The 19,634-nt window shown below is 39.4% G+C and overlaps 1 protein-coding gene across 1 annotated transcript; it reads left to right on the top strand.

Moving 5' to 3' along the window:
- Positions 1-5,771: 5,771 nt before the first annotated feature.
- Positions 5,772-14,569, top strand: LOC119727214 (G-protein coupled receptor 6-like). Its single transcript, XM_038199077.1, has 3 exons — positions 5,772-5,842; positions 11,710-11,794; positions 13,529-14,569. The coding sequence occupies exon 3, from the start codon at positions 13,559-13,561 to the stop codon at positions 14,492-14,494; it is 936 nt and encodes a 311-aa protein (XP_038055005.1). The 5' UTR covers positions 5,772-5,842; positions 11,710-11,794; positions 13,529-13,558; the 3' UTR covers positions 14,495-14,569.
- The last annotated feature ends 5,065 nt before the right edge of the window (positions 14,570-19,634 follow it).

Genomic DNA, 19,634 nt, shown 5'->3' with positions numbered 1-19,634 from the left:
AGATTTGATTTGAAGTATTATTTGTAGATTTGATTTGGAAAGTTGATATGAAGATTTGATTTGAGGATTTAGGCCTAAGTTGAAGAGTTGAAGACAGGTTAATTGTAACATAATTTGTTTGATATTTCTTGGTGTTTTGTTTTGGATTTAATATTGTTCCTTGTTATTCCGTTTACTTGATTAATACCCAGTTAAGCGTTTATTTGTTTACTTTTCATTTAACATTTTGATTGATTTAATTCCTTGTTTATTTGGTTTAATTGTTTAATTTGATTAAATTCTTTTCGAATTCTATTGCTAAGTTTTACAGAGTTTTCTTCATGGTATTTTCGCTTGTTAGGGTGACAAACGGCCCGAAAATTTAAGTTTCGCAGCAACCTTTATTTGCGCGCGTTACATTTGGGGGCTTGTCCGGGAAAGCGTTTGTCATTGTACCCTACTCTGGTTTTGTAATATACAGAACATACAAGCAAAAGTACTGTTGAACGAAGACATATCTGTTTGACAGGCAGTTATTTTGAAGTTATTTTATTTGATTTCGAGACTGCATAGGGCTACTCAGGTACTGTGAGCTAGTTTGCTAACCACCACTGTTGTTTTTTTGGGCTGCATCATTTTTATCTGTGATCGCACCGTCCGCTGCTTGCTTAGCTTGCTTCACTGATTTCCGCGTGTACACTGAGCGTAGTCGTGAATAGGTCGCTTTTCATGCTTCAGTTGCTGCATTGTTAACGTGGTCATTGTGCTTACGCTTGGCTCGTGCGTCCGTCACTGCATGCTGAATGTCGTGTTGGTTTGTGCTACTGTTTTGCTTTTGCTTTCATTTCTTTGCCGCGTGCTTTGCTTCGCCTCCTGAGCTGCGCGAAATGAATCAGAATTGGTTAGAGTTGGGTAGGGAAGTTGGTCTGACTGGTGAAGATTTGATTGAGTTTGTGCGTGAGCGTGAGAGGACTGCAAGGGATGAAAGAGCGCAGGAGTTAGAACTCAGGCGACATGAAAGGGAAATTTTATAACTGAATTTGATAAAGCGTTATTTGCTCAATAGCTTCCTATACTTAATTAACAAATCAATAACAAACTTTAACTATGATTTTTTTGTCATCAAAGACTGCTTAATGACATGTAATTCAGTCATTTACATTTATGGAAAATGTTTGGTATGCCTTATGGATTTAAATAAGTTATGCCTCAAAAACCAGGTGGTAGACGTAATACATGTAGACGTAATAAACCATTGCACATAAGTATACAGTCTAAGCATTGTTTTTGCATTATTACCGTTATTATGGAATCTGTTTGGCAATGAGCCTACAATCGTTTACAGTTATTTATAATTATTCATTCCAAGTGATTGACAATCTGCATTGATTCGGAGGGGCCATTCCTGAGATCCTTAAGGGGATGCATTGCGCCATTGGTTGTCAGAGGCCCCCAAAATGGATGCTTTTGGGATAACACTTTCAAGTTGGACAAACATAGTGCTTAAACGTGTGTTAACGACCATTATGTCCATTTGGTCGATTACGTCCGACAACAGATTTTGACGAGCAACGGCCGATTATGTCCGACCCATTATGTCCGACAGCCGATTATGTCCGACCCATTGTGTCCGACAGCCGATTATGTCCGACCCATTATGTCCGACAGCGATTATGTCCGACCCATTATGTCCGACGGCCGATTATGTCCGACGGCCGATTGTGTCCGACCCATTATGTCCGACGGCGATTATGTCCGACCCATTGTGTCCGACGGCCGATCGAGGATTTTGTTTAATTTGCATGTAGGTCTACATTGCTGATTATGTGGAAGACAAATCTTATCTTTACCCCGTATTGTGACGGTGCGGCCGCAATTTAATGGAAGCACTTTCTCATAAAGGTGAGATTGGACTTGAACAGAATTGGATACCAGGAATCCGATTTTCTCTGACCCAATTTTGTCCGGTAAACTCTTAAAGTTTGTTGTCATAATATTTTGGCGTCCTATGAAATCTGATTAATTTGATCCGCTATTTTGGGCTCTAATTACTCTCACCAGTGACTTCTTAATGTCATTATGTTTTGCACTCTATGATGGAATCTCTTCATAGAGTACAATTGCCACACTGAGTGCAATTGCAACACTTACCGGAATCAGGACGGACGCAATGTTAATGTTATAAAGGGCGATGGGTAAAAGTGAAAAAAATTCCAGTGAAGTACCGCTCGAATAAGGGCGCCCTCTCCCCAGGGCGTGCCGAGAACTGCATTGACCAGAGGCGAGCTTTTTCTAAACCACAAAGTCGGTCCTACATGGTTGATTGCCGCGTATGGCGCAATACATGTACATGCAGTAATATAATGTATAAAACAACTCAGTGGAAGGAGTCACTGATGTAGTCTAGTGGATACTACGTGAACTGTCATTGCTTTTCTTTTCATTCATTATTTGTTTAATTTCGTTCCCTTAAATAGGGTTTTGTTAAAGCAATTTAGGGCATTTTTCTTTTGTAGTTTGGAAATATGGTTCTGGGAATTTTGTTTCTCACAGGAAAACAAGTATCGATGAATGTAATATCGCTTAAATTGTACATAACAATGGTAAAGGTCTGCCGATTTTTCGTTTAAACGGACGGGCACAATTTTCAAAGTGAGAGACCTAAAATAAGAGATAATCTTGGAAGATAAGAAGGATATAATACAAAAAAGGTCACGTATTGTAAGGTTGTGCGTCTACATTTTTTTTAATGGATGTGAGCTTATATCGGGAGTGTGGTTTCGTTACGGATTATACAGAGGTGAAGGGAAAACTGTAGTGGCGAAAATGTGTAGCGATGATCTTTGGGCTATTTTTGCCCTTCTGGTAGCTACTTCGGAGCAACCTTATGACCCCCCAAAAACGTGGACAGCCCCACTAAAATATTAAAGCCACTGACTACTTTGGGTATTCTGAATATTGATAACAGTAGTAAATTGTATTTTGAATATTGATAAAAGAAATAATTCAACGCAATCGACACAATTTTAATTAAATCGGCTTTTTAATCCTTGCCAATAAGATTAAGAGTAAATATACAAATCATCTACTATTTCTTGTAACCGTCTAAACAAGAACGTCTGGGCACTGTAGGGCAAATCTGGTGTAATCATTACTTTTCAATAATGAAAATAATATCATTAAGTGAAAGGAGATGGTTCACACATACAACCACAGTTATGATTTGCACTTAAGGAAGAAGTATCTAAAGAAATAAGTTAGGCCGTTGTTGTGGTTTTAATTGTCAATTTCAGTGGTGTTTCTTTGATTTTTCTCTGCCAACGTTAACGGTACATTTGCATCGGCTTTTCTGTTAAACCGTATACATTTTGTTAATCGCTTGATTTATATAGTTTTGAGTAAATATCAAACCGGTATATGATACAGCGATGATAATGTCGACGTTGATGATAATGATATTAATAGTGATAACAAGGGCGATAACCACCTACAATAAGTATTAAAAGGCTTATTAAACAATTTCAACTAAATTATAAGTTGTTAACTACATAACAAGAACCAACATAATAATCATGTAAATAACAAGAGTTTAAAGTATTAAAATAAAACTCATCAACGTGAAAACACTTTAAATTAAAATGGGAACATATTAACAGTGATGGAATTGTTCAATTGATGATTTAAAGCAGGGAATATCGCACACAGTCAGCATATGTCTTGAGAAAGATATTTGGCTATATGGCCATTGCAGATTTGTCCTTTGAAAAAACTATAGGTATAATAGCAAACAATGGCAGCCATTTTGAAAATTTAGAAATTACTATTCTACCTATAGTTTTTCAAATGCCTAATTCCATGCTTTTATGAACAATTTAATCACATTGTGCACCAATCTGCCAGACTTGCAACGTTCTTCCAAAGCAACATGGGAAACAATTCAGTTATCCCATCACTCCACTTGGACCAAAATTATGCAATTTGAACCATCCAAATCCAAGTGTACAAAAGAACACCATATTGATACAAAGAAAAGAAAAGGGCAAACATATACTCGAATCATACGCAATTCTACTGACCAGAACAACTAACAATTTCAAATGTCCCGAGCTGCGAATTTGTCGACCATCTCCCACAATGTTGAGAAAAATGAATTCTCCGTGGCAAACTATTGGTGGCACACTGCATTGTGAATCGCCCGAATTAGCACCGAGGTGACATTTTCAGAATTTTTCATGGCTATTTTACGCGCGCACTCCAGTTACAATCCAAAGATAATTAATAATGTCAGTACACAACCGAATGAATCCGGCGTAATCGACCATCTAAATACAATAGGTCGGACGTATCCCATCGTCGGACACAATGGGTCGGACTTAATCGGCCGTCGGACACAATGGGTCGGGCATTATCGGCCGTCGAACAATGGATCGGACATAATCGGTCGGACATAATCGCCGCCGGACATAATGGGTCGGACATAATCGGCCGTCGGACACAATGGGTCGGACATAATCGGCCGTCGGACACAATGGGTCGGACATAATCGCCGTCGGACACAATGGGTCGGACATAATCGAATGTCGGACACTATGGGTCGGACATAATCGGCCGTATGACACAATGGGTCGGACATAATCGGCCGTCGGACATAATGGGTCGGACATAATCGGCCATTGCTCGTCAAAATCTGTTGTCGGACGTTATCGACCAAACGGACATAATGGTCGTGAACAAACGTGCCACCTGAGAGCTTGCATTTTTATGTTGCCACCAGAAAACTTGAACGGACTTCATTTTCTAGGCGAGATAGGATTTCTGTTCAAAATCTAATAACAAGAATGACGACTCCTTTGAACACAAAGGTTTCAGCAAAAGAGTCGAGAAGATGGAGAAATCCGTCTTCCATTTTAGAAAAAAATAAAGGGCCTCAGGCTTTTTCCTCTTTTTCAAAAAGCCCGGACGAAAAACTAATTTTGTTTACTTGAACCGAAGAGTTTTCATCCCTGAAAAAAAGTGGTAAAAGCGGGGTTGGGAGCTGGGGCTAAGACAAGGGTTTGGGGAGGGGGGGGGGTGGACTAGTACCAATGCAGGAACTTTTTGTTATTCAAAAAGCTACATGTCGATATAAGCCACTCATCCAAATTCAGTGGAGTGAATTATAAATGCACATACATGTATAATGTAAGCACCAGCACTGACCTAATTTGGCTTCATGAATTTTAGGCCAAAAAAAAAATTCGGTCTCTGGTCAGACCAAAGTTCTGGAATTGACGCGGGGACGCGTTTTTTTTTGGTTTTTTTTTTTCTTCAAGCTTGGATTGTACAGACAAGGTGGGGTACTATTTTGCTTTTTTTGGTGTCCTCATGTACACTGGTGTCCTCCATAATTTGCCTTGGTGCTCTCGATCATTTGCCTTGGTGCAATTTCCCATTCCTTGGTGCTCTTTGGTAAAAAAAAAAATTGAGGAGGTGCGGCAATAGAGGGCGCTGTTGGAGCTACCGCGGAACATTTTGGAAAGAAAAAGGTTAAGCGCATGATTAAAATCGACGCGCGCGCTGACCAGAGACCGACTTATTTCTTTTTTGGGCCTTACATGTTTTTTTAACATAAACTTTTATGGGAGTTGACTTAATAAAAACACGAATTAATTTGCAACGAACCAATGAATAAAGCGGCATAAAAGTTGACGTCATAATCGCCACAGGTACTACAGAGTTTAATCATTTGCATCAATTTCATATACAAGTACTAAACATCTGTCCTCAGCTATAATATGCATATTACACTGAAACACTCAGCAGCAGACAGACGGGTCGACCTGAAAAGGAACATCGAAATATCTGCAAAACCCGACATTACAAGGTAAGCTGCACATATTGACTTTCCCAGGTTCATATTTTACACGAACGGAACTTTGATTTCCATATAAGATTAATCAAAGTTAAATCTATGTCAGCATTTCGTATTTAGACTATCGTGGTTTCAAAAATCATCTGTTTTCGTCATGGGCGGATCCAGATCACCGTTGAATTTCAGCGTGAAGTTTGGGGCCCGCTTCAGGGCCCTGGAAAATTGTTGGATTCTAAAATGCTCCGTGGTGCGATCAAAGGCAATTTCTGACCACTGTAACCTTTTTTCCAGCAAAAGATGGTGGTGTACGCAATGGCTAGCTATGTTTGCGACGTCACTTTAAAAAAAAAAAATTGGGTTCGGTTTTTTTTTGGGGGGGGGGGGGACTCGTTGGCTCCCGTTGGCTCCCCTCAGATCCGCCGTTGGTTTTCGTGAATCACATACCATTTTGTCGAGAAATATCCAGATTTATTAAAGCGATCATAATAAGATGTTTACAGCGATTATAAATGATACTATGGATCTTTCATGATTAACAAGTGATTTTTTATTGCGAAATAATGGAAACTTTTGCAAACACAAGAAAAGATTGTCTTTTTATTGTTCATGTATAATATCCTTCAAATGCCGGACCCAATTACGTATCACTCCCATAGGGCGTGGGGTATTGATATGTTTAGAGAAGGTAAAGCGGCAACCAGACTGCACCTTCCAAAACCATACGCAATCGGCCCTGGCAACAAGGCACTGCCTTTTGATATAATGTCAGGTTTAACTGAGTTCAAAGAGAAAAAAATAAAGAAAAGTACTTTTAGTCCGTAAAAAGCAACTCCTGAAAAAGCCACAGCCAGTAGAATTCGTTTTGGGGAAGAAATTCCATGTAGTGAGCTTGCCCGTGTAGACAGGTTGCTAAGGTATCAACATTTTTTTCATCATTATTTTCATGGACACTTTTGTTCCGTCGAAGCTTTCTAGAAAATCGAGGTTTTCTAAGGGAAATGCAAAACTGGACATAACAATCCACGTTGCAATCTTTAAAACTTAATAGAGTTAGGCTATTTTCGGCTTTTTTTAGATTTCGACTATAATCAGTGATTTAATAAGCCGTCCCGACAGCATTTCTTGAGTGTTTTGGACTCGGAATCTGTGGCTCCAGACCTCAAGCAAACTAACTATTAACGTAGTTCGTTGTTTAATACCCTATACTCAATATTTCGAGAGCAGTTTTTGTCCAGAAAAATGGGGCAAAAACGTATGGAGGGAGTTTGATTTGGTGAACCAAATGTTTGAAAAAACGCAGAGCAAAAATTCAGACATTTTGGCGTCATTTTAAGTGGGTTGTTTTGGCTGACATTTACACAGAATTTGTTAACTGATTCCGACGAAAAATGTTTTGGGGGGTCATTATTCAAATGCAGTCGTTCAATAGTAAAAAAAATTTAAAGCTAAAATCTGTTTACAAATCTGGTCACTTGCCTTTACCGTTATGTACAAATGTGAATGCTGGGGAAACTTCTGAAATTATGTTTTTGTCAAAAACAAAATGGTATTTTTATACATTCTCAGAAAATTTTTTTTTTAAATTTCTTTGATAAATTTACAGTGATTGAATCAAATATTAATGTAAAAAATATCTTCCAAATTCAAGTGGTCTATAAATGATGCAATACAAAAGATATTCTACCAATAGTCAGGTGGCTTAGATCTAATTTTCGTCAAGATCGTGACCGACTGGTCCAAAGCACCAAACTTGGCAGATAGATTCTTATAGACCTAGAGAAGATATTTAGAAGGGGTGACACCCGAAATTCTTTTGGGAAGGGTGCCTAATTTGCATAAATCGTTAATGCCTGCCGTGTAATATATTTATTCCCATATTTGGGTATATTTTAATTTTTTTTTTTTGAAAAGTGTATTTTGGGGATTCTACTTACATATCTTTACTTAAATAACATTTTCCAAAACATATAAGTGACTGAATAATTATGAGGAAATAGTAACGATCCAAAATGACTACTAAATTGCGCGCATTTACCTTGTCCCCAGATATCATCAATTAGTCTTGCCAAACATCAGCATTGATGAACTTCAAATTCACCAAGTAGCTTACTGGTACAGTTACCCTATTGAAACCTTATGCAAAATCATGTGAACAATGAGAACATTGTGATATTTAGCCCAGAAAACAAAAAGTGGGGAAAAACGAGGTGTCCATAAATTGGGCTAACACGTAAGGTGAAGGGTTGCCTAACATGGAACTCTGGAACAAGTTCAAGGAAATTCCCAAAATTATTGTTGAGAAAACGTTTTGGCGTATACAACATTACTGTAAACAACAATAATCTCTTATTTGGGGGGATTTTGTTGAACTTGTTCAAGTCCCCACGTTACCCTTCCCGTAGTAGCCCAATTTACGGACACCACATTTTCTCCCCTTTAAGTTGGTCTTTTGGGCCAAACATCAAGATGATATCAATTTTCACATGATTTCCCACTTATTTTTGTCAGGTTAACTATGTCAGTAAGTACCTTTGTGAATTTGAAGCTCATCAATACCCACGTTTGGCGAGACTAGTTGATGATATCTGAGGAAAAGGTAAATGCTCGTAACTTTAGGGTAAAATAGTAGCCATTTTGGATCGTTACTATGTCCTCATAATTATTCAGTCACTTACATGCTTTACAAAATGTTATTGAAGTAAGAATATGCAAGTAGAATCACCAAAATACACTTTTCAAAAAAATAAAAAAATAAAAATATACCCAAATATGGGAAAACATATATTACACTGCAGGGATTAACGATTTATGCAAATTAGGCACCCTTTCCAAAAGAATTTCAGGTGTCACCCCTTCTAAATATCTTCTCTAGTTCTATAAGAATCTATCTGCCAAGTTTGGTGCTTTGGACCAGTCGGTCACGATTCCAACCATATGCCACCTGACTACAATTGCTAAGCCGTGCAAAATCGACGGCTCTCATTACGTATGCAAATAACCCTTTAGGATCGCGCGTGCGCAATTGAAAAGGGCAGCTGAAACGTCGACCATCATTGCCTTTCATTATGGCAAAAAATTATGGCAAAACTTGACATTTGCAAAACATGACAATAATTGTTGCAATAGTTTTGTGCAATATCGCAACAGTTACTTCACGCGAAAGCGTAGGCGAAGCGAATTTCATCACGCCAACAATTGAAATTTTTGGACCCTCCCCTCCCCCAAAAAACCCCAATGCTATTGCGAAAAAAAGTCAGTGGGATAGGAATGCACGTTTCGGTAATACAGAACATCAAATTCTCATCGCATATGTGACCTGCCAAAGCATAATGAGGAATAACCCCCACTTTGACTTTTTACGTTATGTACATCATGTAAAAGCGCAAATCATTGGCCTTCCAATGATACCAATTTTATTTCTGTAGCTTAATTTTTTCCAAAGATTATGACGCAGGGAACATTAACAGTGTCCTGCCAAGTTTCTCTAACCTCATTTCGAGAAAAACGGCTTTGAAAAAAAAGACACGCATTGCGCCACCGACGACAGTGAAAAATGTTCTTTATATTTTCCTTTTTTGTGGGTATTTTTTCCCAACAAAAATGCATAGTGTGATTCTTGGATACCTTGGCTACTCAAAAATACAAAACAATCAAAAACGATTTTCACATGATTTTTAGAGTAGGCCTATATCCGAGTTCAGGCGTCGATTACTCAAAACAAGGTTTTGGGGGACATTCCTCATTCTGCCTCAGTAGGTCACATGTCATGCTGTCGCCTTCGATTAGGATTTGTGGTGTCGGCCTGAAGCCATGAATCGAGGATTCTAATACTATATTCCGGGTTCTCAAACCTGACTATCACCTTTAACGGAAACATGCAGTGGAAATTCAGCTCATCCTGTTTTCATGCACATTACTATGTGTTGCAACTATACATACAAGATCTTAATACTTGTTTTCATTGGAAATGACAATAAAGTGGTAGTTGTTCAATTATTAGCAAAGCCTTTCATCAATATATGCAAGAGGGTGCTATTTTGCTTTTGTCACACAAGGTACTCATTGTCAAAAGTGCATTTGGACAGTACAAAAATTAGCCCTTCAAAATTACCCACAAAAAAAGTTTTGGAGAAATATTGGCCACTGCTATTGTCCAAACAAGCTGCTAAACATGATAGTAAAAAGTGGAACTTACTCAAAGAAAATGAAGAAAAGTTTGATACATATTTTTACACAAAGCTGTGAAAACACTTTTCTGCCTGAATGACATCACGCTTTGCAGGCTCATGACTATGGAAATTTTCATGAGCATACAAACTAAAATGTAAAAATTTCTCCCTTTTACTGCTACAAAGGAGGTGGAAAGTTATAGTTACATGGCAAGAAAGCTGTTTAAATGTATTTCAGTCATAACAATCCTATTGTATGTTTCTTTTAATCTCTCCTTGTCTTTAATACGTAATGCCCCGATAGAAACGTTTCTTTAGGCTATAAACGAAGAGTATAAAAGTCGCGGACTTGTGTTCATTTTTTTTTTGACTTTGTTAGTATTGTTTCCGTTCAGTTCAATAAACAAACTTTCAAAAACTCATTTTTTTTTTTTAGGCTTTCATATTTTTCGCAAAGGTTTTACGTTATTTCCAAATAAAAATAATTATTTTAATTTTTACACTACGCACGGCCAGACTCCCGCAATTATGATACCAAAAAGATCCCATATTTGCTATCTATCCGGCTGTTCACAATATGCCTGAGGACAAAGGCGGAATAATTTTACCCTTTAAATTTAAATGCATACAACAAAATGCAAATGACAGATTTGGCCAGATGACCGCATAATGAGGTCACGTTATGATGATAATGGTATCACCCTCATTTATGCAACCACCTTGCTTACTCTGTAATTTATGCAAAAAGTATTCATGGTGGCAGGCGACGTGTGTGCAATTCTTGAAATAAGTGCGGGGAATCGATTATTAATGTTACACCCGCTGCGTCCCAGAGGGCGCCCTTCCTTAATTACGACCACTGTTCATTGCTATGCATGCACAGCACAATGCATTAAATCATGACGAGTTGGAAGCAAGACCTCCTGGGTATATATTTCGTTTTTTCCCATCTTTTAGGTTGGTTAACAATTAGTAAGGACAATCATTAATGAATGTGGGATACCTAGAAGTCACTGTGTGTATGCATGGAGAAATAAACACATTAATCTCCATGGTATATGTAGTGTGTCTGTGGAGCCTAAGGCCAAACAAAAAAGTCTCCGGTTTCTGGTATGCGCGCGCGTCGCCGTAGCCATGCGCGTCGGCAAAATAAAAAAAAGTTTTTTTTTTCAATGAAAGATGATGTCTCAAAACCGCCAAACTCACTGGTTTGACTGGAATCCTGCTGCTGCACAATTTTAACGTGTTTTTAAGTGGGGTTATGATCGAGAATAAGCTTTATGTGGCCTCTCTGGTCTCCCATAATATTTGCACTAAGTTTAGTCGGGCACCATTTGCAGTCATCAGCCGACATTTGAAGCAAAAAAAAAACAGGTAAAAAAAAAAAAGCCGCGTCGCCGCACCACTTTTTGGGCAAGCTCCATACCAGAAACCGGGGACTTTTTTTTGGCCTAATGTGTGCTGCTAGTTTTATGCTACGCACGTGAGAGAAACGTAATGTGTGTGTCTCGAAGTTGACCTGTGACCTTGTTTCCATAACGACCGGGCCTTCGCCGTCTGTCGTACGGTGCAAGGGCAATACATGTATTTACACTTACAGTTGACACTGTCATTCAAAAGGGAGATAATTGTGCAAAGCATTAATGCCGAGTTTGAATATTATATCCTCTCCTATCCTATACATGTGTAAATGTTATTATTTCAATACAGGGTTTATATAGAAAGTGACCACTGCACTGTACATGTTATAAGACTCGAGGCAGAAGCCGAGAAGTTGTTTCTTACCTGGCGTTGGGTAAGTGAATGAACAAACTCTATTTTATTTTTGGTAATGTAATTGTATTAGAACTTTAACATGTACATGTACACGGATGTAATTACATCTCCAACTCTTGCCTTTATTTTTGTACTTTTATTAGTTTTTTGTGTGTGTTTGTATCTTGGTTGTATGGAGACTTGATCTATGACCACAATTAAACCACGTACAGTGGAAAACCCAAGAGAGTGTCAATTACTGGTTCGTACTCGAAGAAAGCAATTCTTCACCCGTGCATGGTGATGAGTTACCGTAGTCAACCCCCTCCCCAGGGCTCGCACATCGCAGTTCCTGACAAAAGTAATAGTAATGAGGAGATGCAGGAGTAGGAATACATGTGTCGAACAGTGTAGGGGGGTGAATGAGGTGAAGTCGGTCGCAGATTTCCATTTCAGGTGAATTGAACAGTATATGCGGAGGCAGCGCACGCTGGTGCTTTTGTGAGTCATTTTGAGAAGCACATTGTTCAAAGAGAGATGGCATCAACCTCTGCCCCTCTAGTTGTTTTTGTTTTTAATATCTCAAGCTGCTATACTTCGGTCCATCCTGCTGGGACACTTAGAGGAGCCTCGTCTTGGGTTTTGACAATAAACAGCTCATTGCTGCCTTCCGTCAAATTCTGAGTGTGGGGGTTGGGAAAGAAGGGAACCAAGGCACAGGCGGCGTTAGTTACACCACTGCGCTTGTCAAAAAAATGACTTCTGGTGTTCGCGAAAACATAAATGTGCAAAAGATGGTCCCGTTAATTCGGGGCCTACGCACTCCCTCTTGAAATCTTGCACAGTGCGGTCATGCCAGTTACGGTATTTGACGGCATACTTATACATTACAGGTATAACTTCGTAATCAGCAAAACCTGCGAATTTTTTGAAAGATGTACTATTTTGTGCCATACCTAAACAATCTTTAGATAGCGACGTAACTGAGAGGAGAGTGCAAGGAATGGGACACCTCTCAAATTACAGAGGAAGGGCAAAAATCAGCTTTCTATTGTTAGAAACAACCATCAAGTGCCCTTTTTGAAGGATGCCCCTATACTACCTCTAGCCCAGTTAGGCCAGCAGGCTAACATGTTTAGGCCTATTTCATGTTAATTCGCTCTTGCCACATCTCATTCTATCGCTCACTCCCAACGCCCTATATGTACAAGAGCCTTCCAACTTTGCTATAGGTGCTCACGTACCCGCCCACGATTTTTTCCCCAAACGACATCCGCATGGGATGTACGCTATGGCGTTTTGGACTTAACTTCTCAAAAAAACATGAGAAGAAAATATAAAATTAGAAAAATAGAAATGAAATTCGGACTTTATTTCCCTTTAAAAACAAAATCATCCAAAGCCTCAAAATGGAAAAGAACAAATAAATCGGGTACAAAACGCTGACTCGAACCCACACCGCGAGGATTCCTCACGGTACAAAATCACGATCTACCAACTGAGCAATCGCATTACTCGACACATGGAAAAAATATATACATATACCTGCGTACGCATCATAAAAGTATTGTAGAGGGCGTTCAACAACGAGGTATAGTGGATGTAGTTTGGGAAAAGAAAATTCGCCACCCGGCCCGGGCTCTACTGGTTAGACCAAATTTCCCAATGAGAGCACAGCGCCCGGCCGTGGATGGGACGGTTGAAGGGTACGAGCGAATCATTGTCCAAAATGTAAAGTTGCCTCCAAATTTGGCTTACCGCTTTTTTCCGCTAGGTAAGGGCCGTTGTCAGCTGCCACGTTAGCATGATGGAGTCTCCCTACTTTACCGCACTGTCGTACCTGGGACCGGTATGTAAGGGCATCAGCATAACGGAGAACCTGCTAGTGCTGGTGGTTCTGGCCGGAACCAAACCTCTCCGCGCTAGGTTCTACGGGTTTGTCTTCAACCTAGCCCTTGCCGACCTCGTCTTTTCGGTATTCTCAGTGGCTTTCCACTACTCGCCAAACCGCCTGACCATCCTGCTGGAGTTGAGTCGTACTGGCTACGTGGTGTCCATCTTGACCATTTTGGCCGTAGCAGTCAACCGCTACCTGGCTTTGTCGCTGGTGCCCGCGGGTCGCTACGACGCGCTGTTGACGCCAGCACGCCTGATCGGGGTTTGCCTGAGTCTGTGGTGCGGGACCCTTCTCGTTTACGTTCTTCCAGTCTTCGTGACATCAGACGAAACTCGCTCTGTTATCAAAAGTTTGGCTCGACCGCTCGGTATGATTATAATATGGGGGATCACCGCGGTTTTGTATTGCCTCGCGTTCCGTAAGATTAAGCGCTATGCGCCACCTCTGTCCCAAAGCCAAGGTATCAGTCCGAAGTCTGAACAAGCGGAAACTCGGGTAAAGCAGACCCGCCGTTTGCTCGTCGCGTTTGCCTTCGTTCTCGCAACGTCCTTCGTTTGCTGGATTCCGTTCAGCATCGGCCGGTTGGTGCGCCATTTCCATCCGCAGCTTTACTCCCAAAACGCGTCTTTTCACGCGTTCTATCGCACTTCCACGTTCCTGTATTCCATCAACCCAATGATCAACCCTATGGTGTACTGGTGGAGGCTGGGAGAGTTTCGTGAAGGGTTCTACGCTTTGTTCTGTCGCTGCTGTGTGAAAACAGAGCATACTGAAGCGGAGGACACTTTGGAAATGGAACAGACTGTTGCAGAAAGCGCGGATCCCACACAAAAGGATGAATGACTGAACGGACTTGCCTTAATTGGTTGGACGCGTGATAACGGCCTTAATACCCGTTGGCATGTTAATCGCGAATTTTCCAGGTGTGCCATTTTGTCGGGTTTTTTTTTTGCATGACATTTAAAACGGAAATATTCATAAAACTGTAAGCAAAACTACTCCTTATGTAAGATATACCTGTTCCAAAGTTGTTTAAAATAAATGCTTCAGGATATAACAGATGGTATTGTGCAGTTTTGTCGTCATAGATGAAGTATTTACCCGGGAAATAAACGTCAAATGTGACACCTTTTTCGAGGAGAACACCGTTTACCCAAATCTCGTTTTTAATTAGACTTTCATTAAAAAGTTTCAATGAATGTGGTCCCAAACCGATAAAACAAATGCGATATTTCATAGTTCATTTTGAAGCTAAAGATATTGTGCTCGGCGTTAACATGTTATGTAGTCATCACTTATCAGAATTCCATAATAAAGGCCAAAAACGTAGGATCAAGAATATTCAAAAACATAATTAGCTGGCTTGAGAGACTCCGACAACAGATCGGGCACAGAGCCCTGCAAATTTGATAGCCACCGCGTAAGTGCAGTGAAGCGGTTTAAGCTTTCTGGGTCATTGTTGACAAGTATTCATGATATTTGCAACCAATAAGGGCCGTTATCACGCATCAAACCAGGAGTTTGGCTGAGTCGTTTATCCTGGCCCTGTGTGTAGGATCCGTGCAGAAAACACCTTAAACAAGAGGTCAACAGGCCGATCAGTAATATCCTTCTGTGCAACGCCACTTGAGTAATTGCGGGGAGAAGGGACTGGTAAAAATTAAGACATTAATATGAAATTCATTTCAGAAAAATTTAGCTGTGTAAGCTGGGTTTTTTTTTTCAAAATGAAAAGTTTAGAAGTTTTTGTAGAGGTTTAAAAATTCGTTTCATTTCGATGACTTTTAAAATGATGTGGAGAGTCTACCATTTAAATTTTATGATCTAGAATGCCTGGTAATGAAATACTGTATGCAAATTGTCACGTAAAACAACTAGGCATCCATATTAATGATTTATTGATTAAACAAAACCCTGCATTATTCATCCGGATCTGGAATTGTATGTTAATTCAACTCTGTTAACTAGTTCTACAACTGCGGATTAATCCTGAAGGTTAAACAGCCATTTCGAATGCACCATCAATTTTACTCGCATAAAATGCAACCACAGTTTGAGAACTGCATGGTTGGTTGGCGTTTTGTTTTGTGTTCTGAGCGGCTGTGTCGTCCCTACGCATGGCGCCACTTGTCAATCAATCAATCAATTACTTTATTTTCCACATAACGTTGTGCATCAGGACAAATATCACTTAATGTTTGAACATTAATTAAGATAAAGGTGGATTGGGGTCCCCAAAAAGCAAAGCTTGTCGAGTAGGGGCCCCACTAACATTAATTCAAGTATTATAGTTTGAAATGATTAAAATGATTCGTAGCATAAATCACGAACACATAAACGAAACCTGTAACCTGTAACCTCGTGAGACTAGATAAGTTTCAAGTTAACACGTCTTATATTTACGTTGAAATAGAGAAACCTCCACGTACTTTGTAACCCTAAAAGGGCTGGGTTATTTTGACCATCTCTCAGCCGGGGGGGGGGGGGGCGGATTCCGTAGAACAACTTATCATGAACATCCTCCGTGACTTGCATTGGCTACCGGTAAGGCAACGCATCCACCACAAGGTTGCACTTCTGACATTCAAGGCGCTCAACGACATTAACCCAGCAGCGCCCTGCGTTCTTCAACTCAACACCTCCTCAGCCATCCGAGTCCAAGTCGAACAATTTTCTACGGTGATACGTCTTTTGCTAAATCATCAGTGTCAGTCTGGAACAAGTTACCAGCCAACATTCGCTCCATCACGTCTCTTCATCTTTTTAAGAAGGCTTTAAAAACCCATCTATTTGTAACTGGTTAAACCTTCTTTACGTGATGTCAGCAACTTCGTGATTTTGTTAGTTTAGTAATTTGCCAATTTTTTACTACTTTCATCTCTTTGTCTTGTTTCGATTTTGTGATTCACGATGTCGATATTTGTTTTAGTTGTTTGTATACTTTTGATTGATTGTGGATGTTTGTGCGTTGTGACTTTAATGTAAATTGACTTGTTATATTTTTATGTCAGTTCATGTATGTTTCTGGTTTTGAGGTAATTGTGATTCTGTTGTAGTTTTTTCGTTGCTTGTCGAATCTTTTGTGTGCTTTGTATTTTGTAACGATCATTTGGGTTATTGACCACTTTAAGTCAGTTTTGTACTTCATATTTTTTTTTTACAATTTTAGCATTGGTTCTAGTTTTGATAAAATTATGTGTTAATTTTATCAATTATTCGGTTGATCCAGTTGTTGTTTGAATTGTTTAACATAGTGTTTGGCCTGTTTCACAATGCGTTTGGTCGTTTTAAATAGTGAAGTTTTCTTTCGGCTTTTATTTCTGTTTTTTTGAATGACGTACATTATGAGGTCTCATTTTGATTATTAATATCTTGGTTTTATCTTGATATTTATGTTTACATAAATGTACTTTGGTTTTTTCTTTTGTACAGCGCTTTGTGGTTTTTAAAATGGAAGGCGCTATATAAGTTTTTAATTATTATTATTATAATAATTATTATTATTATTATGAACATACCCAAGAAGTTTCATGACTATAGGTAAAAGGGTTTTGGAATTATAGCTAATTAATTATTCATATGCTCGAATGGTAATTTTGCTCTGTGTACACTACGTATTTGGGAACATTCAGTTTTCACGGCGCATAGCGCGGCAACCCGTTGTCCGATTTTTATGTTTTTCTTATCAAAAGATGCGCAATGCTTGAGGCTAAAAAGTCAGAACAGCTCGGGTCGCGAAAATTTTATTTTCAAAGCTATCGCGGAAAAAGTTGAGGGGGGGGGAGGATTCCGCCCCAGCCCCTTTAGGGTTAAGGAAGTGTCCGATGAGTTCCACAGCTAAGGACTCTCATGCTTGACTGTTTTGGTTACAAGTTTGGTGCGTGCAAAGCATCAATGAAATTCCCAAAACTGTCTCGTAAAATGGTGGTGAATCTCATCCTTTTTTATGAACATTGAACTGATAGATTTGGGTAAGTTAGTATTATTTAACTGATGCATGACTGTAGCTGGGAATGATAAAAATCACTGGCTTTCAATGTTTTACTTTGTTAGAAACGAGGATTACTATGTTCTTGAAGGGAGGTAGAAATAATTATACGCAAAGGCTTTTCTTTGAGTTTGATTATTCTATTTATCTAACCAATGCCACAATTGCCCATGCATGCAAGTACACTATATGATAAGTATGGTAATGCTAAGGTATTGTACAACTTCAATAAAATATTCTGTGGGAAGAATGCTTTCAGGTTACATGTAATGCCTATATATCTTGACATGATTGAACATGCTTTTTGAAAGATCTTTGTCAATATACAATTCAAGAAATTTAGTGGAGTAAGGTTTTGTAATTTCCGTATTATCAATTTGTCCTTGAACATCATGTCGAGAATGTCGGCTCTGGCTTGGATTCGAACCCGGGCCACAGAGATGATAGTCGAGGAAGAGACCCTTTAACCTATTTTACTGTCATGCTTCCTAAACCTACATATACATTCATAACATCATAGATCTGCGGAGGGTTTGAACAAAATGCACATTCAACTTGGCTATTCTTCTAAGTCAATACTAATGTACTTTTTACAACTGGTAAAAATAAACTATTAAAATGCACCCATGCAAGGTATTGATTCTACGCTGCCGAAGCAGTGACGTCACTCAGAAGTGCAACCCATACTGGTTTACACACACTGCAGCGGCCAACGTGAACACCGCTGTTTCGCTATGGCTGCATGCTGCGAGCCTAAAATTATTAAGGGATGAAATATGTGATTGGCCGGTTTTAAACGAGTCCGCCGTTTCGGAATTTGACGCTGATAATGGCCTAAGCCGAAGACGAAGGCGGCGACCAGGCCCTAAACTGGTCTTAAACGGACTTGTTCAAAACTGGCCGAGCACATAATTATTCCCATTGAAAAATACCTATTCGGTCAAAAAGTCAAAACCAGTCAAAAATTAAAAATTCCCAACGATTTTGTTCAATAATTTTAATTCATGTTTTTCGAAACACCCCTCTAGGTATGTTATGTGCCTCTCGGGAGTAGTCGTAAACAACTCCTTATATGGAGATTGGCGCGCGCATTGAGCGTACTACGCGATGTGGCCCTGAACGCAGCGGTGCCGTTGCAGTGTGAATTTAGCCACTCTCGAAATATGGACACATTTGTAGTATTGCGAATATCGTCACCGTTTTCACGAAGGGGCGAATCTCATGAAAATCATCTGTTTTTCGAAATTTGTTGGGTTTTTTTGGTGAAAATGATCAAGTATATACTAATATCTACAACCTGGTGAAACTATACTGTCAAAAAATTAATGAGATTCCCAATTAACCTAATTAACGAATGGGCGAATTTGCCACAAGTGCCGTTTTGCTTTTTCAGGAAGGGGCGAATTACCGCACTCCATGGTATTAATAAACTTTCAGTAAATAAATACCTTGTTATACAATGAAGCGTTATCACGAAGGGGCGAATTTCAGGCGCGGGCAATGAAATGTTTTCACGAAGGGGCGAATTTTAAGGCGCACGCGCAGTGGGGCAAAATCTGCGCGGACCGTTCAAAAAATAATTGACTCAGACCGCAGTAGGGCGAAATCTGCGCGTACTCACTTTAGCGTTTTCACGAAGGGGCGAATATGCTAATTGTTTGTTTTTTCGTTTTCACGAATCTCTTCTTTCCTCTGATACCTAAATCGTACATATTTACATGAATTTTTAAGTTTCAAGTTGTTAAAGGAAAAAAGAACCAACTTTAAACGCGATTATCTCGAATGTTTGTTCAGACAGTTAAATATTAAATTCGCCTCTTCGTGAAAACGGTGACGATATGTCAGAGTGTGAACGATCAAACGATAAAATGTTTAAGACCAGCCAGTCGTTTTTATTTATCAACCGTTTAAGACCGGCGACGTGACTGGCTCTCGACCAATAGGAATGGGTAAATTGTGTATTTATGACTACATATGTATTTGATTAAATTCCTC

The sequence above is a fragment of the Patiria miniata genome, unplaced genomic scaffold, assembly GCF_015706575.1.
Source record: "Patiria miniata isolate m_02_andy unplaced genomic scaffold, ASM1570657v1 HiC_scaffold_20, whole genome shotgun sequence".
Classification (NCBI taxonomy): domain Eukaryota; kingdom Metazoa; phylum Echinodermata; class Asteroidea; order Valvatida; family Asterinidae; genus Patiria; species Patiria miniata.
This window is presented reverse-complemented; position numbering and strand designations above follow the sequence as displayed.